This window comes from Myxine glutinosa, chromosome 5 (genome assembly GCF_964187855.1).
Source record: "Myxine glutinosa chromosome 5, kmMyxGlut1.1, whole genome shotgun sequence".
Lineage (NCBI taxonomy): Eukaryota > Metazoa > Chordata > Myxini > Myxiniformes > Myxinidae > Myxine > Myxine glutinosa.
The window spans coordinates 177,854,097-177,877,401 of record NC_136265.1 but is presented as its reverse complement, the minus strand read 5'-3'; the positions used below and the strand labels follow the sequence as shown (position 1 = coordinate 177,877,401).

The 23,305-nt window shown below is 43.7% G+C and overlaps 1 protein-coding gene across 3 annotated transcripts in view; it reads left to right on the top strand.

Moving 5' to 3' along the window:
- LOC137426662 (guanine nucleotide-binding protein G(s) subunit alpha-like) overlaps positions 1-23,305 on the top strand; it is a 182,043-nt gene that overhangs the window by 135,807 nt on the left and 22,931 nt on the right. For all 3 annotated transcript variants that reach the window (XM_078779159.1, XM_068115426.2, XM_068115431.2), the window contains 4 exons: positions 14,668-14,726; positions 14,864-14,984; positions 15,104-15,228; positions 15,462-15,529. In XM_078779159.1, coding sequence (XP_078635285.1) covers positions 14,668-14,726; positions 14,864-14,984; positions 15,104-15,228; positions 15,462-15,529 — 373 coding nt within the window. The remainder of the gene's footprint in view (positions 1-14,667; positions 14,727-14,863; positions 14,985-15,103; positions 15,229-15,461; positions 15,530-23,305) is intronic.

The following is a 23,305-nucleotide window of genomic DNA, read 5'->3' as shown; positions in this document are numbered from 1 at the left end:
ACGTGGTGACCATTGTTTCAAACATACCCACGATGAATGTACACAAATTGCAGCTCTAACATCAAACCATGAGGAAACTGACACATGCCTCGTGGTGCATGCGAGACATGCTGCTAAAAGCTATTCACATCTCTGCATTTCAGGTGATACAGATGTGTTCGGCATTTGCCTCGGCCTAAATCAAAAGATCAACAGCCGAATCTTCATTAGTCGGGGCAATAAAGTTCGTGTGAGACTGGTTGATATCTTCAAGTTTGCTGCAACCCTAGGAAATGACGTTTGTACTGCGCTGTTGGCACTTCATCCATGGACGTGGTGTGATTCTGTAAGTGCATTGGCAGCTCGGGGAAAGCTGAAAGCCTTCAAACTTCAGCGAGATGAGAAGTTCGCGAAATGTTTTCCATCTCTTGGTACTGCCTAGAAAGTTTCCACTGAAGTGCTCAATAACATATAAGACACTTGCCAGCTCTACTGCAGAAATACAAAAATGAAATATGTTAGATTTGCGGTAGCAGAGGAGGAGACATTCAATCTGGACAGTTTCCACTTTGTGAAGATACTCTACTTACTGCAGCACATGCTTCGAGCAAACTTTAAGGCTGCCATCTAATCTAGAAGTCAAGTCTTGAGAATTCGCCCATCATTCCAGACCCCACTGCTGGACATGGTTCGACAATAAATGAAGAAGGAAATCTAGTCGTAAGATGGATGCCAGGTTCACCAGGTCCAGGAGTTGTCATTGGACTCCTTTCATGCAAGTGTCCTCGAGTGTGTCAACCATCTAAATACAGCTGCATTGATAATAATAATAATAATAATTCATTTATTTTGTATAGCGCTTTTCAAGAAGCCCAAAGGCGCTTTGACAGAGTGGAAAACATAAAGCATAACAATACATGAAAACAACAATTGCAAAAAGACAAGAGTGAATAGGGAAATATTTAAAGCAAAAGGAGGGAGGAGAAGAGATAGTCAGGGGTTAAATGCTGTGGGTTGAATGTTGAATGCAGTGTTGAACAGGTGGGTCTTTAGTGATGTTTTGAATGTGGTGAGTGAGGAGGAGTCTCTGATGGTGTGAGGTAGTGAGTTCCAGAGGGTGGGAGCAGCGATGGAGAAGGCCCTGTCCCCCCAGGATCTGAATTTGGTCCGGATGGAGGGGGTCAGGAGGTTGGTACCAGCAGAGCGGAGGTTGCGGGTGGGAGTGTGTCTGGAGAGGAGGTCAGCCAGGTAGGATGGGGCCAGGTTATGGAGGGCTTTGTATGTCAGGAGGAGGATTTTGTACTGGATTCTCTGGGGGATGGGGAGCCAGTGAAGCTTGTAAAGGACGGGGGTGATGTGGTCACGGGTCCGGGAATGGGTGAGTAGACGGGCAGCGGAGTTCTGAATGTATTGGAGTTTATTGGTGATTTTTGAGGGTGAACCATAGAGGAGGCTATTGCAGTAGTCCAGACGGGAGGTGATGAAGGCGTGGATGAGGGTTTCTGCAGCCGTGGAGGAGAGGGATGAGCGGAGACTGGCAATGTTTTTCAGGTGAAAGAAGGCTGACTTTGTGATCTGTTTAGTGTATTTGTCGAAGGAGAGGGTTTGGTCAAAGATGACGCCAAGATTCCGGATGTGAGGGGAGGTGGATACTGGGATACCGTCGATGTTGAGGGCAAAGTTATGGGTGGATTTTGTGAGCGTTTTTGGGCCAATGATGATTATTTCAGATTTATCACAGTTAAGTTTGAGGAAGTTGATTTGAAGCCAGGATTTTATTTCAGTGATGCAGTTTGTCAGGATAGAGTGGGTGTCGGTGGAGACGGACTTGGTGGAGATGAAAAGCTGGATGTCATTGGCGAAGCAGTGGAATTGGAGACCATGACGGCGGATTAAGTGACCGAGGGGGGACAGGTAAAGGATGAAGAGGAGGGGGCCAAGAACTGAACCTTGGGGGACACCTTGGGGGAGGGGAGCAGTGGGGGATTTGCAGTTATTGATGGAGATGAACTGGCGTCTGTCAGAGAGGTATGATTTAATCCAAGAGAGGGCAGTGCCAGTAACGTTAAAGGTGGATTCAAGTCGGGTGAGGAGGATGGTGTGATCGATGGTGTCAAAGGCAGCGCTGAGGTCGAGGAGGACGAGAATGTTGAGGTTGCCAGCGTCAGAGGAGAGGAGAAGGTCGTTGGTGATTTTGAGGAGAGCAGTTTCAGTACTGTGGTTGGAGCGGAATCCGGATTGGAATGTTTCATACAGGTTATTGGCAGAGAGGTGATGTTTGAGTTGAGTGGCTACAGCGCGTTCCAAAACTTTTGACAGAAAGGGTAGGTTGGAGATGGGTCTGAAGTTGTTTAGGGTGTCAGGGTTTAGACCAGGTTTTTTTAGAATGGGGGTGACAGCAGCAATTTTGAGGGAAGGTGGGACGATGCCTGTAGACAAGGAGGAGTTTATTGTTGCAATGATAAGTGGAGAGAGAGCAGGGAGGGAGGCCTTGACAAAGCTGGAGGGGATGGGGTCAAGAGTGCAGGTGGCAGTTTTCATTCCTATGAGGAGTTCAGAGAGGTCAGTAGGGGAGACCGGGGAGAATTGAGACAGGGGAAGGCAGGATAAGGGGGGGCAGGTGGTTGGAGGGGGAGTGGGTGCGGCGGTGGTCAAGCTGTTGTAGATGTTGTCAATTTTGCGTTGGAAGAAAGAAAGGAAGGAGATGCAGTTGTCTACTGTGAATGACTGGGTGGTGGTGTCCAGGGGGCGGAGGAGTTTGTTTATTGTCGAGAAGAGTGCTTTTGGGTTTCCGGAGCCAGAGTGGATAATTTGAGAGTAGTAGGCGGAGCGGGCGTGGGAGAGGGCATCTTTGTAGTGTTGTAGGTGGTCCTTGTAGGCTTGGGAGTGAACTGTGAGACCTGTTTTATTGCGGAGTCTTTCAAGTTGGCGAGCACGAGTTTTCATCAGGCGGAGTTCAGGGGTAAACCAGGGAGCAGAATGGGTGAAAGAAACTGTTTTGGTTTTTACAGGCGCAAGCTGGTCAAGGCAGGAGGAGAGAGTGTGGTTGTAGTAGTCAGTGAGGTCGGAAGGGGTGTGGAGGTCAATGAAGGGAGAAGTGGACATTTTTTCAGAGAGGGTGGATGAGAATGAGGTAGGTGAAAGAGCGTTTAGCTTACGGAAGTTGATAGTGCGATAATGTCTTGGTGTTGGGGTGGGGATTTTGATGGTCATAGTGATGGCTAAGTGGTCAGAGAGGGTGAGGTCGGAGCCAGAGAGATGGTGCAAAATTAATCCAGTGGAGCAGACAAGGTCCAAAATGTGACCACGGATATGCGTAGGAAAGTTGACATGTTGAGTGAGGTTAAAGCAGGTGAGTAAATCAGTGAAGTCAGTGGTTATTGTGGAGTCAGTGGAGTCCATGTGGATATTGAAATCACCAAGGAGGAGGATTGAGGGGGAGAGGGAACATAGCTGGGTCAGAAAGTAGGAGAAGTCAGACAGGAATAATGGGTGTGGTTTGGGAGGGCGGTAGACAACAGCCGTGACTGACTGCGTGCGACCAGAGAGTTTAAAAGCCAGGTGTTCAAAGGATGAGGATGAGGCGATGGGGATGAGGCTGGTCCTGATGTCTTGATTGGATTGCATAATTGGTTGAAATGTACGCCTGCATGCAAGCTGGCGACCTGTTGGAGCATGGCTGATGATGACGAATAGCTAGAACATGATTCTAAAGAGTCTTGTGATAGTTGTGATGAATAAAAGGGGGGGAAATGTTATGAATCAGAAAATAAATGTCAATTGCTCATTTTCACCAGACATTCAAATCATATTACTGAAGGAGTTGCGGGCAACGAGAGGTTAAAAACTTCTTGACTTGTTCATGGCTCCTTTATTTCCAAAATAACTTTTTTCCGACCGGAACTCCTCTCTTTTTATATCTCCCATCACTTCCGCCCGATCCTCTTAAAGGGGCGTGGCTCCCACAACCGAGCGCACGCCACCCCCATATCGTCAATAGTCCCACTGGTCCCGTGCTAGTGAATTACAAACACCTCTATGGGGTATCCCCCACATGCGCCCTCCTCCCTCCCCCCCCCCCCCCCCCCCCAGAATTCACTCGCACTGGCCATGTCAGTTGTTGGGGGGCCTTAACCACCTGGCCGAAACGACCCCTGATGACCCGAGCAGGGACTGTTAGAGGTTTGGCGGTAGGCGGGCCAAACGGGGACTTATCTGATGGGGGACAGCCCCGCCGTGGGGGTTGGGCCAACCGAGGGGCAGGTCTAGGTCCAAGCGAGCCGGCTTGAGGCGGTCCACTGAAAGGTGGTCCGGTTTGCCGCCGATGTCGACCACGAAGGACTTGTCCCCGGCCTCCAGAACGCGGAAAGGCCCGTCATAAGGCAGCCGAAGCGGCCCCCGGTGTGCGTCGTGGTGAACAAAGACGTACTCCGCTGTACGTAGATCCGGCGGGACGTGGGCCTGAGGCAAACTATGTTGAGATGTGGGCACCGGTGCAAACATCTTGGCCTTCTCCCGGAGAACCGACCGCTGACGGGCAGCGGACCAGGGGCTTGTGGCATCAGGTATGAACTCCCCGGGAACCCGCAGCGGCTGGCCATAGATGAGCTCAGCAGATGAGGACTGGAGGTCTTCCTTAGGGGCTGTCCTGAGGCCCAACATGACCCACGGGATTCTGTCGGCCAAACTGTCATCCCGGAGGCTGGCCCTGAGAGCAGATTTCATAGAGCGATGGAACCTCTCACATAATCCATTTGCTCTGGAGGCATATCCCCAAAAGTGGCCTAGAAAAGGTGGTAGGGGTACACTCATGTTACAAGCTGGCAACAATGTTTTTCTGAAAGCCCAGACCTCTAGGAACCCAAAAAGTCTTGTTGCCAGTTTGGGAAATGGTTTGGACCAGATTTGTGGCCATTTTTCAAAATGGCCGCCTACATTTTTGGTGTTTTCTAATATTTGAGCTCTAGAACTTATATCTGGCTGTCTTAAAGGTCTCTAGGGTTATGACCTTATAACATATAATCATACAACAATCCTCACCCAAATTGGGGTGCATGGCATATCTATAAGTGGTTTTATTGAAGCAAAAAGGCAAAAATATGCCTGAAAAACGCCTTCATTTAGATTTTTCCAAATCACTAAATTGCATACTGTGAAGTTGTTCTTTGGTCAATTTCTTTCAAAATAGTTTTAAAATTTGCCCAGATCCCTCCTCTTCATTAGCAAATCTTCAGGAATATACCCAAGTTCTCAGAAAATATGTTTTATGCATGATCAGCTACCCCTACCCCCTAAATCACAAAACGTGCCAATTTTCAATATTTCCAGATTCCAACCAATATCATTGTTGTATGACTTTTTCTCATCATGATAGGTCCAAATTAACTTACTCTATGTGATTAGGTGTTAATAAAAATTGAATTTCACACTTTAGTGAAAATCCAAGATGGCTGCCAAATGGCCATAGAATATTTGGTGGCGCGAGACCATAAGACTGCAATTTCATTCAGAGGCACTTCTAAAATGTTCCATTTATACTAAATATATGAGGCACTACTATTCTATAGGTCACATGTATGTGAAAGAGTCTTGATGAGTTGAAGATGTATTATTTTAGAGGGGGACTTCATGTAAAATTTATGTTTTATAACATTTGAATTTCAGGAAAGTAGTGTGGATTTGGAAGTGCCTTGTTTGCGGAGTATATTAGTTCCAACATAGCTGACAAACAAGGCACTTACATAAATGAAGACATAGAAGATTGTAAAATATAAGCTATATTATTTAATGTAAAACAAAAATAAACATACATAACTTGTATACATAATGCAAACATTATTATGTTACACTGATCCAAACAATACAAACGTCAATGCAATGCTTGCACCTTTAAACTAAACAAATATTTGGCACTGAATTAACAAAGTCATACCCAACAAGCTAATCTGGCTATTCATACATAAGTGACAGAATGTGGGATACAGTCATATCATAGACTAGTAATACATTGGTGGAACAGAGCTGAAGCAAGACTAGTTACATTACGTCAAATACAGCCAGCATAGTAACAATATGACATTATGGAATATACTCAAGTTTCCATGCATGTCGTCTAATCACTATCAGAGTCATTGAGGGGGTTCCTGCATAAGTCTGCACATTTGCATGCCAATGTGCACTGCAATCCATTTTTCCTACAGTTGCACCTGCCAGTTAGACATGGACGGGCCTTTGAGGTACATGCACACGTCGCAATTTTGACACATTCTGCTGTGAGCCCTTCCTTGGTCATGAGACGGGGCATCAGCTGGTTGTCCTCAAGGTACCAGCCGGATGTTGTTGGATTGGGGATTCCTGGATTTGGCACATTGGCATTTCGCCACACAAGGGCTTGATGATGTGCCCTTAAAATGTGCTGGTGCAATGCATCCTCTGTTGGTGGCATGTTCTCTGGCTTTTTACCAACTTTTCTGAATTGGGAACATCTCAGCGCCTGGATTTCCTTTGCGTCTCCTTTCGGGTTGTAAAGACGGCAGACAAACTCCTCAGCCTTTGCACAAATCTCTTCACTTGGAACATGTGCAACCCCTAGCTGGGAGAGTAGGTGAGGAACTTCACAAAATATTTTCCATGCTGCCTTCTTTGATATGCCTGCGAGTTGACTGGTGCTGTCACATCCTGTAATGGCATGGAAAGCTAGAAGACTGTCCCTGACATCATCAGTGCAATCAATTTTGTGGCCAGCAATGTAGCGCCTGTATTTAGAGGTCCCTGATTTCATCCATACCTCTTCTGGCATTTGGGGCTGGAAGGCCATCAAAAGCAATAATACATCGGTATCACTACTGGTGATGACGATCCTCTCATATCCTCTAGCCTTTGCTTCCAGAGCATGAAGAATCATACGCGTGTCTGCCTCCTCTTGTGATGAACAGAGATGCTCCATGTTCCTGCCTGTGGAAGAGGCAGCCATGCCATTGTTTCCACCACTAACCACCAATTCCTGTGTGGCTTCATGTTCATGTTCAAGTAGTTCTTCCTTGAGAAGCTTTGTAAGAGCCACTTTGTTGTCATTGACATCCATGAAAGATTTCCATTGCTGTGGTAGCTTGAGATCTCTGTTGCTTATTTCACATCTCATGCCACGACCCTTTCCAACCCGCCTCTTTCTTGTTGCATCTTTGATTGAGTGCTTTTCATAGCAGTCAAAGACCACATCCACACGGTTACAGGGCTCCTTGAAGTTGTTTGACACTGCAGCTACGACCCTCTTGGCATAGTCTCCAAATGTCTTTGTGTCCTTTGGCTTTCCCAATGCCTGAACTAAGGCCATTCCATCAACAATTGTGCATGTTGGTGTGTTAGATGCTGGGGCATTTGCCTGAGACACACCATCTTTCTCTAGAAGAGGTAGCAACTGTGACTTGTTTGTTTGTCTGAGGGTCCCATCAGTATTGGCTAGAGCTAAAGGTACATGGCAAAGTTCTTGTGTGAGAAGTGAATCTATGTCAATATCTCTGCCTGCCTCCATGACAACTCTTCTTACTCAGCTCTTCTCAGCTCTTCTTACAGTTTCATAACTAACACCATGTCCTGCAGCATGCATTAGTTGCACCAAGTCCTTGGACCTTGTTGCTTGGTGAACAGTGAAAGCTAGCCCTAGTTGCTTTGGTGTCTGCTTTCTGCCACCAGATGCCAAACATACTATGTCCTGTGCTATGCTCAAAATCCTTTTGCTTTCTCCATCATCATCACCTTCGGAGGTCCCTTCAGAATCTTCAAATATGCTGTCACAATCACACAGCAGGCGTAGGAAAATGTAAAGGCTTTCAGGAACCACCTTCTGTGCACTTTCAGTATTGATGTCTCCAATATCTGAGTGTCCTGGCATTGTCTTGACTAGGGCATTGCCCGTACTATATCTATATCTAAAATTATATCCCCCCCCCCCTCTATTTACATGAAATGGTTTGGTCCAAAGCGAACGGCTTGCGAGTACGGTGACAATCCCCCCCCCTCTATTTACATGCAATGGTTTGGTCCAAAGCGAACGGCTTCCGGAGTTTGGTAAAGAAATCGCCATCGCGTGCACAAACGCGCAGGAAAGCGAATGAATCGCAAATTCGGTTTTATTAGTTTTAAAACATAGTTTAACGCCAACATAGTTTGCAAACGTGAAATAAATGAATACGCTCTCAAATGTGCCATCCGAGGCAGAGTGTGTCCGCCACGTTCGGCACACGCGATCGTTCGCTGCTCTCTGATTGGTTGAATCGTTTTTTGGACATAGCTCGGTAAGTAATTGTCCGATTAATATGAAACCTTGAAAAGGCACATCCTCGGGTCCCCAGCAATATACCTGGCAAGTTAAAAGTATATCGGACCCGTGGTTGTCGAGAAACAGCGGTCACAGACAAACAGACGTACAGACGTACAAACGTACAGACAGAGATTACTGGAATTATAGATAGATGTCATTTCTCATTTTGACTGCCACTCTGTAAAGCCAACTCAAGAGTTCCTTGTCCTTTGTTTCAGCTGAGAAAGATGGAATGTGCTGGGAGGTTTCATCAGAATCTTGTATCTCACTTTGTTCTAGCTCATCTGCCATCTCTGCTAAGTTCTGAACAACAATACCTGTTTGAATTAGTGGGAAGACTAGAAGTGAATCCTGTTGATTCATGGACTGTACAAAATCTGCCCTATCTCCTAATACCCTTTTGACTTTGTTCTTGAATGCTTTGTAACTCTGTCGGTCACATTGCTCCACACAGACACTGAAGTCTCTTCTCATCATGTAACAGTATTGGTGCCAGATGGTTTTCATGGTATAGATGTCTCCTCCAGACAGCCCAGCATCCACCTCCTCGATCATTTTGTTGAAACAAACATCTGGTGGATATTCTGGGCCTTCTTCTACCACAGTTGACTCAGACTTCCTCCTGAAGGTTACATAACAAGGAAGGTGGTACTTCCCTTCAGCAGCTATTAGGTCACTTATTCCTGCCAACCGGCATCTCATAATCTTGTTCTTTTGAGCATCATTTAGTATTCTGTCTGAGGTCTCTAAAGTAGCTACATTCCTCAATTGCTTTCCTGCCTTATCCTCCTGACAGAAAATACATTTGTCCCAGGACACTGAAGCAACTGATGCTCTAGAAGAGGGGCGAATGCATGTAGATGGTTGGTCACACGAGTCCTTTGCTTCCTTTTCATGCCGATTTTTCAGTCTCTCAATATGGTTGGCATGTGTAAACTTTGAATAACAGCCCCTGTGCCATACTATGTGTTCTTTTTCATCATCAAGGTCAATACTCTGTATTCTGTCAAGTGTTGAGATGTACTCATGGTCATGGTATTTCTGTCTCGTAATCACACAGTCTTTAAAGCGTTCGAGACCAACATCTGTGGGCTTGGTTGTCTTTTCATTTTTTCTGTTGCCTTGGCAAATGAGGCATGTGCTCCAGTCGATGTCCAGTGCAACTGATTCTCTCTTCCGTCTCCCGCCTATCACAGCTACAGGTTCCATCTTCATTCATATCTGGAAAGAGACAAAGGCTATGTCTACCACAACACTGAAAGCTATTTACAGCACATGCAACAAGCAATATGTTATAGTACATTGTTAACACAACAATTATGTTAAAATGATGATTCGCCCAGACCAGTCGCCCAGACCGGGTAGAGAAAGCATCATTATTGCAATATATTATGTCTCAAAAATGTGTTGGTATCAAATGGTAGACTGCATTACCTTAACTTAACGTCATAATGTGAAATATTATATTTTATTGGCCATTTGGCAGCCATCTTGGATTTTCACTAAAGTGTGAAATTCCATTTTTATTAACACCTAATCACATAGAGTAAGTTAATTTGGACCTATCATGATGAGAAAAAGTCATACAACAATGATATTGGTTGGAATCTGGAAATATTGAAAATTGGCACGTTTTGTGATTTAGGGGGTAGGGGTAGCTGATCATGGATAAAACATATTTTCTGAGAACTTGGGTATATTCCTGAAGATTTGCTAATGAAGAGGAGGGATCTGGGCAAATTTTAAAACTATTTTGAAAGAAATTGACCAAAGAACAACTTCACAGTATGCAATTTAGTGATTTGGAAAAATCAAAATGAAGGCGTTTTTCAGGCATATTTTTGCCTTTTTGCTTCAATAAAACCACTTATAGATATGCCATGCACCCCAATTTGGGTGAGGATTGTTGTATGACTATATGTTATAAGGTCATAACCCTAGAGACCTTTAAGACAGCCAGATATAAGTTCTAGAGCTCAAATATTAGAAAACACCAAAAATGTAGGCGGCCATTTTGAAAAATGGCCACAAATCTGGTCCAAACCATTTCCCAAGCTGGCAACAAGACTTTTTGGGTTCCTAGAGGTCTGGGCTTTCAGAAAAACATTGTTGCCAGCTTGTAACATGAGTGTACCCCTACTGTCACATTTCCTGGAAGTGCCTCCAGACTAATTAGCCTGGGGATGATATGCAGTCGTGTGATGGAGCTTTACCCCCAACCCCTGGGCAACAGCACCCCAGAGCTCTGAAGTGAACTGGGGCCCCCTGTCTGAAGAGATGAACAAAAGGGGGCACCAAAATGGGCAGCCCAAGTGCCGATGAACGCCCGGGCCACATCGGCAGACGTCGTAGACGTAAGCGGGACGGCCTCTGGCCACCTGGTGGTCCTATCGACCATTGTGAGGAGGTGGGTAAATCTCCGTGAGGGGGGAAGGGGCCCCACCAGATCCACGTTAACATGGTCAAACCGTCGCTCGGGCACTGGGAATGGCACCAACCAGGCCTGGGTATGGCGATGCACCTTTGAGCGTTGGCACTCAACGCAGGTGTTGGCCCAGTCGCGTACATCCTTCCTGAGCCCGTGCCAAACGAACTTCGCCGCCACCAACTTTTGCGACGCCTTCCTGCCTGGGTGAGAAAGACTGTGGACGGCATCGAACACCAGCCGTCTCCAGCTGGTGGGTACGACAGGGCGAGGCTGTCCCAAAGAAACGTCGCACAGTAGTGTGGTGCCCGTGTCCCTGAACAGCACATCAGACAGTCGAAGCCCCGTGACCACCGCCTTGCAGGCCTGGACATCCGGGTCGTAGATCTGATCGGCTGCCATGCGGGCATAGTCGATGCCAAGGTGCACCGCACCAGCTATGGACCGGGAGAGACAATCGGCAACCGTGTTATCCTTCCCAGCAACATGTTGGATGTCCGTCATGAACTCGGAAACGAAAGAGAGCTGGCGAAGGAGAGCCAAAACACAGTGGCACGTTCTGTTTACCAAAAGTCTGAATGGCACTGCCGTTGGCGGCTTCCAGGGCGGGGCCGTGACGCCCGGCCTCCCGGTGCAATGCAGACGCAGGCAGAACGCTCACCTGGGCACCTGTGTCACAAAGGAAACGGCGTCCGGAGTCTGTGTCCGAAATGAACAACAAACTGCCCAAACGGCCGACGCTCATGGCAGTTAACGAGCGCCGGCCACCCCGTTGCATGCCCTGGCATGCCCTGGCCTTGGGACCAAACCTTGCATTGTAAAAACACAAGCCTGGGGGCTTCCACCGCTGGGCCCTAGTGGCGGCTGCAACGGTGCCGGCCAGCGGCGTAGGCTCGACGGGGGCGGGGTCCCATGCAGCCACACTGCATTGCTGTCTGGCGGAGAAAAACTTGTCTGCTTCCCTGGCCAGGGCACGGAAATCCTTAACAGACGAGTTGGCCAAGGTTGACCGTACCTGTCCTGGCAGCTGCTGCAAGAACAGCTCTTTGAAGAGGAAACACGGCCGGTGGCTGCCCAGGAGAGACAACATGTGGTCCATCAGCTCTGACGGCTTGGAGTCGCCCAGACCGGGTAGAGAAAGGAGCTGATGGGTGCGCTCAGCCTCCGTGAGCTCGAAGGTATCAAGCAGCAGTGCCTTTAGCGTCTCGTACTTGCCGCCCTCCGGAGGATCCTGGAGAAAGCTCACCACCCTGGTCGCCGTGGAGCCACTGAGCGCAGACACGACATAATAATATTTAGTGTCGTCAGCAGAGATGCTCCGAATGGCGAATTGGGCCTCAGCTTGTGCGAACCAGACGGCAGCCTGTTGTTCCCAAAACTCCGCAGTTTGATTGAAACTGCGCTTGTCGCCATGTTCGTTCAAAGCTCCGAAAAACGTCCAAGAGCAATACGGGGTCACCAATGTAGGAGTTGCGGGCAACGAGAGGTTAAAAATTTCTTGATTTGTTCAAGGCTCCTTTATTTCCAAAAGAACTTTTTTCCGACCGGAACTCCTCTCTTTTTATATCCCCCCATCACTTCCGCCCGATCGTCTTAAAGGGGCGTGGCTCCCACAACCGAGCGCACGCCACGCCCATACCGTCAATAGTCCCACTGGTCCCGTGATTGTGAATTACGAACACCTCTATGGGGTATCCCCCACAATACGATGTATAATGCATATGATGCTTTTTTTGTTGGCAGCCAAATAATGCACTAAAGCTTGCACAATGTGATTCTATAAATATTTTATTTCATGGATTTTGAGTTATAGCCCAATGTCGTGTATGAACAAAATCACACAGTATTTTGCGGCCATTTTAAATAGTCCTTAAATTGTACATAAGTAATTTTAGAACATGTTGTGATTATTTTCTCGAGTTTATATATCAAGGCTTTGTGATGTGTGTTTTTGGTCATTGTGTTACAGTATAGTATACATTATACAACATTGTGCTGAACGATATAAAATATATTCCCAAAAAAATGAAAACAAAACTTGTTTTTTTTTCTTTATTATTCTCAACATTTCAAAATTTATTTTAAAAATATCGAACATAAATACACCACCCCAGGTAGCATGACATTTTAAACTACTTTGAATTATTAGTAAGTATCCCAACATCAATTCATTCATTCATTCAGCCAAATAACAGAAATGTTTAAAATCGGCCTAAAATTGACAATCATTATTAAATATGGCGGCCAAAATGGTATTTGGCTAAGAATCTGGGATGTCCATCACATCATTCCACACAGTTTAGGTATCAAGCTAACCTAAAAATCATAGTGGCTTTTAGTCCCTTCATTTGGTCGTCAATTTAGTTCCAGCTCACCAACGATGCTTTGAGGTGACATGGGCATTGAGGAAGTTGGAGTGGAGGAATGGTTGATCAGAGTAATGATGGCAATGTACGAAAGAGCACGCACAGCTGTAAGAACAAAGGACGGGAACAGTGGTGAGTTTGAGGTGAAGGTGGGAGTGCATCAGGGGTCAGTACTAAGTCCACTACTATTTGTAGCTGTGATGGAGGTGCTGGCTCGGAATGTAAAGGAGGGTTTACCGTGGGAGTTGTTGTATGCAGATGATCTGGTATTGATTGCAGAAAGTATGGATGAACTGAAGGAGAAGATGAACAAGTGGAAGGAATGTATGGAGACAAAAGGTCTGAAGGTGAATATCGGAAAGACGAAGGTGATAGCAAGTGGTAAAGCATGTGGTGAGGTGGAAAGAACTGGGAAGTGGCCGTGTGCTGTGTGCAGGAAGGGTGTCGGAGTGAATTCCATTCAGTGTACAATGTGCGCTGAGTCGGTTCATCAAAAATGTAATGGTTTGAGAGGGTCATTAACCAGTGTGGCAGCTACATTCAAGTGTAATGTGTGCACAGAGGGAGCTGCAGATGGAGGAAATGTTGAGTTGGATCTTGGAGACGGTGTGAAGCTGGAAGGTGCGAAAACATTTTGCTACCTCGTAGACGTGCTGAATGGAGAAGGTTGATCAGACTCGGCAACGGTTGCAAGAATGAGATGTGCATGGAAGAAGTTTCGGGAACTGAGTGGCGTGCTGACGAGGAGGGGATGTCGTTGATGCTGAAGGGAAAGGTGTATGCTGCATGTGTGAGAAGTGTTATGATTTATGGGAGCGAGACATGGGTAATGAATGTAGAGCAGCAACGAAGGCTGGAAAGGGTGGAAATGGGAATGGTTCGGTGGATGTGTGGAGTATCGTTGAGAGAGAGGAAGACAAATAATGAATTGCGAAAGATGATGGGAATAGAGCCTGTGATGGATGCTGTGAAGAGAAACAGGTTGAGATGGTTTGGTCATGTGTTGAGGAAGGATGAAAGTGACTGGTTGAGAAGGGTGATGGAAATGAATGTAGAAGGAAGTAGAGGACGGGGAAGACCGAGAAAGACTTGGCTAAAGGTGGTGGAAGAAGAAATGCGGACAAGGGGGTTAACAAGGGGAGATGCAGGAAATAGGGCAAAATGGAGAAGATTGCCATGGGGCCCGCAAGGCTAACCCCCGCCCTAGCAGGGAAAATGGCCTTAAAATGCCTGTTGGTGTTTGTTGTTGTCACCAACGGCTCGAACCGAAACCACACTTTAAGGTTGTCGACCTCGGCTGGTCTTTGTACTAAAATAAAATATCATTGATCTTATTTGTGCAACTCACTGTCCTGGTGATCAATACAAGTGATCAATACAAGTGATCAATACAAGAAGGAAGTTGTCCTTCAAAGAATGACTTTGCACCTTTTTAAAAAATAGCTTCTGCTTTTTTTAAATCGTTGACTGATCTGATAGACATCGAGCAATTCTTTGGAAGGATAACTCTGCGGCTTTGGCCTCGCAATTCCTTCCTGACCCTGTGCCCATTGTACTCCTAACACATTCACCCGCAGCATGTTTGATGTGGGAGGGCAGAGGGACAAGCGCCTGAAATGGATCCAGTGTTTCAACGGTGAGCACGGCTGTGACTTGTTGTTGTTCACGTATGAGATAGTTGTGCTACTCTGAAATGTGTTCAGCTTCTGCCAAATCAAACCCTTGCTTTGCGACCCCAATTGCATTTCAGTTCCCCCATCCCTGTATCTGCAGATGTCACGGCCATCATCTTTGTCGTGGCCTGCAGCAGCTACAACATGGTCCTTCGTGAAGATGGCATCACCAATCGTCTCAGGGAAGCCATGGACCTGTTCAAGAGCATATGGAACAACAGGTGATCTCATGCTAAGCAGTAGGATTTCATTAAATTTTAGTTCGGCACATAAAATGGACATGAGGAGCGACCTTAGGAGTGAGAAAAACCTAAAACGTCTCCATGCTCTCTGATTGCAGATGGCTTGTCTCGGTCTCCACCATACTTTTCCTCAATAAGCAAGATCTTCTTGCCGAGAAGGTGCTGGCAGGAAACTCCAGGATTGAGGAATACTTTCCCGAGTACGCCTGCTACACCATACCAGGTGATGGTCATGCTCAATTTTTGTTTTTTTCTTCAGGGCATAATGACATGAACCGGAAGTACTTTGAAACCAACGTACTGGGTTATTCCTCCTTCTTCCCACTGTAACTTTAAAAATAGCTATTTCTGATCGTCATTAGGTGAAACCATTTAAAATGGGTCGAGTTCCATTTTGTTCGTGCCTCATCTGTGAGCTGTGGCATCTTAACCCTGTCCTTTCATCTTTCATTGCAGCTTCCCTTGAGCCGGGAGAAGATCCCCGTTTTACTCGTGCCAAGTACTTTATCAGGGATGAGTTCTTGGTAAGGATGGACAATAGTAGAGGAATGTTGGTTCTGAGACGACCACCCTCACAGCCACTCGCTATCGCTCGTTCGCTGTCAGGCTCTTATCTCAAAACCAGCATTCCTCTACTACTTGTGGGTGGTTGAGTATTACTGATGTGATGACATAGGTGGTGTTTTTACATTATTCACACCATACTTACATCTTTACATTAAATTCATACAGAGAGTCAATGAATATTTGTTTTTTTTCTATTTTAGGGAATAACTTAATTTTCTTCATGCTCATCGCCATCGAGTATATTAACAAACTACATTACATGACCAAAGGTATGTGGACACCCGAACATCACACATCTCATTCCAAAATCATGGGCATTAATATGGAGTTGGTCCCCCCCCCCCCCCCCCCCTTTGCTGTTATAACAGCCTCCACTCTTCTGGGAAGGATTTCCACTGGATGTTCAAACATTGCTGCGGGGATTTGTTTCCATTCAGTCAGAAGAGCATTCGTGAGGTCAGGCACTGATGTTGGGCGATTAGGCCTGGCTCGCAGTCGTCGTTCCAATTCATCCCAAAGGTGTTCGATGTGGTTGAGGTCAGGGCTCTGTGCAGGCCAATCAAGTTCTTCAACACCGATCTTGACAAACCATTTCTGTATGCACCTCGCTTTGTGCATGGGAGCATTGTCATGCTGAAACAGGAAAGGGCCTTCCCCAAACTATTGCCACAAAGTTGGAAGCACATAATCATCTAGAATGTCATTGTATGCTGTAGCATTAAGATTTCCCTTCGCTGGAACTATGGAGACTAGCCCGAACCATGAAAAACAGCCCCAGACCATTATTCCTCCTCCACCAAACTTTACAGTTGGCCCAATGCATTCGGGCAGGTAGCATTCTCCTGGCATCCGCGAAACCCAGATTCATCTGTTGGACTGCCAGATGGTGAAGCGTGATTCATCACTCCAGAGAACGCATTACCACTGCTCCATAGTCCAATGGCCATGAGCTTTACACCACTCCAGCCGACGCTTGGCATTGCGCATGGTGATCTTAGGCTTGTGTGCGGCTGCTCGGCCATGAAAACCCATTTCATGAAGCTCCCCACGAACAGTTGTTGTGCTGACGTTGCTTCCAGAGGCAGTTTGGAACTCGGTAGTGAGTGTTGCAACCGATGGCAGACGATTTTTACACGCTATGCGCTTCAGCACTCGGCGGTCCCCTTCTGTGAGCTTGCGTGGCCTACCACTTAGCGGCTGAGCTGTTGTTGCTCCTCGATGTTTCCACTTCACAATAACAGCCCTTGCAGTTGACTAGGCAGCTCTATCAGGGCAGAAATTTGACGAACTGACTTGTTGGAAAGGTGGCATTCTATGACGTTGCCACATTGAAAGTCACTGAGCTCTTCTGTATGGCCCATTCTACTGCCAATGTTTGTCTATGGAGATTGCATAGCTGTGTGCTTGATTATATACACCTGTCAGCAATGGGTGTAGCTGAAACAGCCGAATCCACTAATTAGAAGGGGTGTCCGCATACTTTTGGCCATGTAGTGCATGTTGGAACTTTGTTCTTGGTTTAAATATCGTTGTTGAGTGGAGATAAAATTTAAAAGCTCCCTCAATGTTCTGCTCTGAGAACCTCCTGAGCCACATATCATTTTGAGATTGTAGTAAATTCTTTTTCCATTGATTTCTTGACATACATTAAATATTTTTAAACCCCTCAGCCTGTATGCTTTATTTACGCAGGTCTTAGTTATCTCTTCGACAAGACTTTTTTGATATTCACCACATTCATTTTTTTCCATTTAAATACCAAGGCTGCGTTTTTCTCCACTCTTTGGTTTGGTTATTGCTTGGTTCTATCATTTATGTACCAGTAAAAAAGGTGGTGGTAGCCCGTTAAACCCCCATCCCCCCGCCCCACCCCCTTTTTAAAAAATCTTATCACTTATGTTTATCCTTACATTTATGTATATCTTAACTCTTATGTATATCTTAACTCTTATCTTAACACTTATACTTGTATTTTATATCTTAACACTTATAACCATAATGGAGACTATCAATGCCATTTTCTAAAATAAACCTCTTATCATCAAAGCCCCCTTACCTTATCATCAAAAACCTTATCATCAAAAGTACCATCAAAATTAACTTCTTATGGTATTCATTTTTCTATACTCTTATTAAAGTCCAACTAAACAGTTGTAATAATGTTCAAAGCTTATTGTTTCTTTGATTACATTTTTAGTTACCCCATTAACTTCCTATCAGTTTTTATCTTACTATAATTCACCAAATGTCCGTCCGTCTGTCTGTCCGTCCATTTGAAGGTACCGCAAAAACGGCTGAACCGATCGCAACGATATTTTGGGTGGGTAATCCTGGGATCTCCTGGAGTAAAATAGGCTATATTGTTTTTCCAATTTCAGCTTTGGCCTCCAGCATTTTCAGGTTTGGACTCCCGCATAACGTTATTTTCCCGGGCGCCGCACAAACGGCTGCACTGATTGCTGCATCGATCGGACTCGGTGACCTCGGACAAAGACCTTTTATAAGGACATGGGTTGAATCCCTGCTTGAGAGAATGCCAACCCCCTCCCTGCCATCACGGTCGTCTCTCCAACTCGCAATCCCACGAGATATGCGGAAAGGACGACCCAAAACCAATTATCTTCTTTTTGATTCGTATATAAACATCATTAAAAGTAAATAATAACCTCGGCCAAAGTTCAAACGACGTGAGTTTAATCTCTACATGAGAGAATTCCACCCAGCTATTTGGGCGGTGTATACGCTAACAGATCGCTGTCTCCATCGATCTTGCCGAGGCCGTAACACCTATCGGCTCAAAATCCTTTTAACTGTTGACTTGGTAGTTTTTACAATGAAGGAAACTTTAACAATGTTGTTAAAAGTTTATTTTGTGATTAATTTGTGATTGGAGTTATGTTGTTGTGTTGTTGTTGTTGTTTGAGTTATGTTGTTATGGATCGCTATATGCAGCTTCGCGGATGCAGCTTCGCGGATCGCTATATGCAGATTCGCCACGGACCCACGATCGGTTTCTCTACGTGAACGTACCCGTTTGTTTGCGAACTGGTACGTTTTTCATGGAAGTCCTTCATGAACTTGCTGTCCATGTCTGACGTGCAACTGAAGGTGCTACAGGAATGTGGAATTTATTGGTTTCATGCTTTAGCATTCGCCGTATCTGCAATGCCTGTTTGCTTCTGGCCTCCCACCCGTGCGTAGCACGGGTTTCTCACCAGTATCTTTGATCTTCTTTTTAGTCTTTTTTATCAACATCTTCATTGATATATTTATAGCCTTTGCTCTCAATCCCACAAATTCACTCATTATCTTTCCACCCAATTCATCTTTAAACTTTCCAATAACCTTTTTATTCTTTGGAGAGAATAGTTTATTATCTGATTTACAATTGCTTGTATCGTAAATATCAACATCCTGAGACATATCCTTACAAATATCTTCTGTATTTATTTTCAAAATAAAACTCTGTATCCATATAAAGTAGATTAACTCCATCCACATATTTCTTCTTTAAGTTGTTGTATAAGTCGTCATACATTAACAATTTTGACAAGTCAAGAATTGATGTTTCTATATAAATAGGTTTATTCATTTCAATACTCTATTCATATGAATAGCACAAAAGTTCTCTGAAAACACCTCTGCTCTTTGAAAACTGGGTCTATTAATTAATTTTGTTGCTTGTTTCCAAGATGTAGCAAGTGTTATGTTTTGTCTCTTCCTAACATTTTCCATAGTCTTTCCAAATACAGCATTATGACGTATTATTTTTAATTATTTAATTATTAATTGTTTAATTAATTTTTAATTAATTATTTTAATTTAATATATTTATATATTTTAATATATAATATATTTAATTATATTTAAATTTAATTAATGATTAATTATGACGTATTAATTATTATTTAATTATTTGGCATGGGGGCGGTGTACTTTGAATGTATCTGTACTTGTTGTACACCGCTCCTTTCCTATGCCATCTCCAGGCATTGCAAATCGTCATTGCCGGGCACCGAAGGGGGCTCGGCAGTGACGCACGCTGAAAGAGAGTACTCAGTTTTCACTCTGGTTGGTTGTTTGTTTGTTTGTTTGTTTGTTTTCTTGTTTTCTTTCTTGTTTGTTTTCTTGTTTTCTTTCTTGTTTGTTTTCTTGTTTTCTTGTTTGTTTGTCCAGACGATATCTCAGCCATCCTTTGAGCTAGGAAGCTGAAATTTCGGCACAATAGTGAGCAAGTCCTTTGTCAAAAACAGTATTTTTTTTTTTGATTAATCAATAAATTGAGGAGTTATTTAATTATTAGCGATTAATTAAGTACTTATTTAATTAATCAAATTTCCTTTCTCTTCTGACCATTAACTCAGGCACCTTTTGAGTTAGGAAGCTGATATTTGGACATGCCAATGACCAGGTGATTTGGCTGCAAAGGATATTTTTGATGTATTAATTAATCAATTAATCGATTAATTATTTAATTATTCGATTAATGCCAAAAAATTTTTTTTTTAAAGTTACAGATTCTGATGAAATAGTGGTAGTTTATGTGTTCTCTGACCAAATTGATTAATAATTTAATTTTTTTATGATTATTATTTATTTATTTTCATTATTAATCATTTATTTATTTTCTTTCTCATTTGGCCAATATCTCAGGCACCTTTTGAGCTGGGAAGCTAATATTTGGACATGAGTGACCAAGTGATGTGGCTATCAAGGATATTTTTGATTTATTGATTAATCATTTCATCTATTAATTATTTATTGCTTAATCGATTAATTATTTATTGAGTAATCAATTAATTTTTTAATTTTTTATAAATGACATTTAATTAAATTTCTAAAAGATACATCTTCGGATGAAGCACTAGTGGTTTAGTTATGCGATTAGCCAATTGATTATGAAAATATTTTGTGATAATCTTTTATTGATTTTAATTATACAATTAATCAATCAATTAGTGTACACCTCTCCCTCCCAATGCAGCCTCAATGAGCTGCACTGCGGTATTGCCGGGCGCCGGAGGCGCCCCGGCAATGCCGCGCTGCAGCATATTTAATTATTTGGCATGGGGCGGTGTACTTTGAATGTATCTGTACTTGTTGTACACCGCTCCTTTCCTATACCATCTCCAGGCATTGCAAATCGTGATTGCCGGGCACCGAAGGGGGCTCGGCAGTGACGCACGCTGAAAGAGAGTACTCAGTTTTCACTCTGGTTGTTTGTTTTCTTGTTTTCTTGTTTTCTTGGTTGTCCGGGCGATATCTCAGCCATCCTTTGATCAAGGAAGCTGAAATTTCGGCACAATGGTGAGCAAGTGCTTTGTCAAAAACGGTATTTTGTGTTTTTTGATTAATCAATTAATTGAGGAGTTATTTAATTATTAGCAATTAATAAAGTCCTTATTTGATTAATTAAATTTCCTTTCTCTTCTGACCATTAACTCAGGCACCTTTTGAGTTAGGAAGATGATATTTGGACATGCCAATGACCAGGTGATTTGGCTGCAAAGGATATTTTTGATTTATAAATTAATCAATTAATCGATTAATTATTTAATTATTCGATTAATGACAAAAAAATGTTTTTTTTTAAAGTTACAGATTCTGATGAAATAGTGGTAGTTTATGTGTTCTCTGACCAAATTGATTAATAATTTAATTTTTTTATGATTATTATTTATTTATTTTCATTATTAATCATTTATTTATTTTCTTTCTCATTTGGCCAATATCTCAGGCACCTTTTGAGCTGGGAAGCTAATATTTGGACATGAGTGACCAAGTGATGTGGCTATCAAGGATATTTTTGATTTATTGATTAATCATTTCATCTATTAATTATTTATTGATTAATCGATTAATTATTTATTGAGTAATCAATTAATTATTTAATTTTTTATAAATGACTTATTTAATTCAATTTCTAAAAGATACATCTTCGGATGAAGCACTAGTGGTTTAGTTATGCGATTAGCCAATTGATTATGAAAATATTTTGTGATAATCTTTTATTGATTTTAATTATACAATTAATCAATCAATTAGTGTACACCTCTCCCTCCCAATGCAGCCTCAATGAGCTGCACTGCGGTATTGCCGGGCTCCGGAAGCGCCCCGGCAATGCCGCGCTGCAGCATATTTAATTATTTGGCATGGGGCGGTGTACTTTGAATGTATGTGTACTTGTTTGTTTTCTTTCTTGTTTGTTTTCTTTCTTGTTTGTTTGTCCGGACAATGTCTCAGCCATCTTTTGAGCTAGGAAGCTGAAATTTCGGCACAATAGTGAGCAAGTCCTTTTCAAAAACGGTATTTTTTGTTTTTTGAATAATCAATTAATTGAGGAGTTATTTAATTATTAGCGATTAATTAAGTGTTGGTGCAATCCCTGGTGCAATCCCTGGTGTTGGGCTAGCGGCTAGGGTGCCGGCTTAGGATCCAAGGATCCTGGGTTTGAATCCCGGTCGATCGCTGAATTAACGCCAGGGGGGTTGACTCAGCCTGTCATCCTTCCCAGGTCGGCTAATCGAGTACCAGTTCACTGGTAATTCCCTGTTTGTCGTTAAAGGCGGCAAAAAGGGTTGGCGTCAGGAAGGGCATCCGGCCGTAAAACATTGCTTCAAAAAGGGGACCGAAAAACAACAACAACCACGGTTCCCGAAAAAGGCCAACCCCCCGCTTTGCGGGGAAAAATGGCCTCTAAAGGTGGTTTTATTTATTTATTTATAATTAAGTACTTATTTAATTAATCAAATTTCCTTCTCTTCTGACCATTAACTCAGGCACCTTTTGAGTTAGGAAGCTGATATTTGGACATGCCAATTACCAGGTGATTTGGCTGCAAAGGCTATTTTTGATTTATTAATTAATCAATTAATCAATTAATTATTTAATTATTTAATTAATGACCAAAAAAAAAAATTTAAGTTACAGATTCTGATGAAATGGTGGTGGTTTATGTGTTCTCTGACCGAATTGATTAATAATTTAATTTTTTTATGATTATTATTTATTTATTTTCATTATTAATCATTTATTTTATTTTCTTTCTCATTTGGCCAATATCTCAGGCACCTTTTTTTTTCTTTTTTCTTTTTTTTTGTATACTGAATCGAGGCTCGTGGAAGACCTAACATTATTTCACAAACAAAACCAGACAAACAAAATATACAAAAAGAGGGAGCGGAAGACAAGATGGGGAGAGAAGGGGAAGCACACAACCACAACATTTGAGAGCAGGGAGAAGTGTGGGAGGGAGAGGGCTTGGGGAGAGGAGGCGTGGGAAGGGGGGGGGGGGGGGGGAGAGAAGTATAAAACACAAGGGGACCGAAATTAGCGGGGGTAGAAAAGATCAAGGTTTTGGATGGGGGAGGATAAGAGATGGTGGTGAACAGCTGTTTTAAAGACCTGGAGGGTGGAGTGGGATTGAAGAGAGTGAGGGAGTTTGTTCCAGAGGTGGGAGAAAAGAGGAATGAAGGAGTGAAGGTGAGCAGAAAGTCTTGATTTTGGCAGTTTAACCATAAGAGGGTTGCAGGCAGATCTTGTGTGACCTGTAGGAATATTTGGGGGACAGAGCCCAGAGAGAGCTGGGGGGGCAAGGCCAGAGAGGAGTCGGTAGAAGACGGAAAGACCACCAACCTGCCTGCGGTGAGTGAGTGAAAGGCCCTTGGAGTTAGCTTCATCGCGGGAGATTCCAATGATTCTGAACGCTTTGGTTTCAACAGCGTGAAGACGAG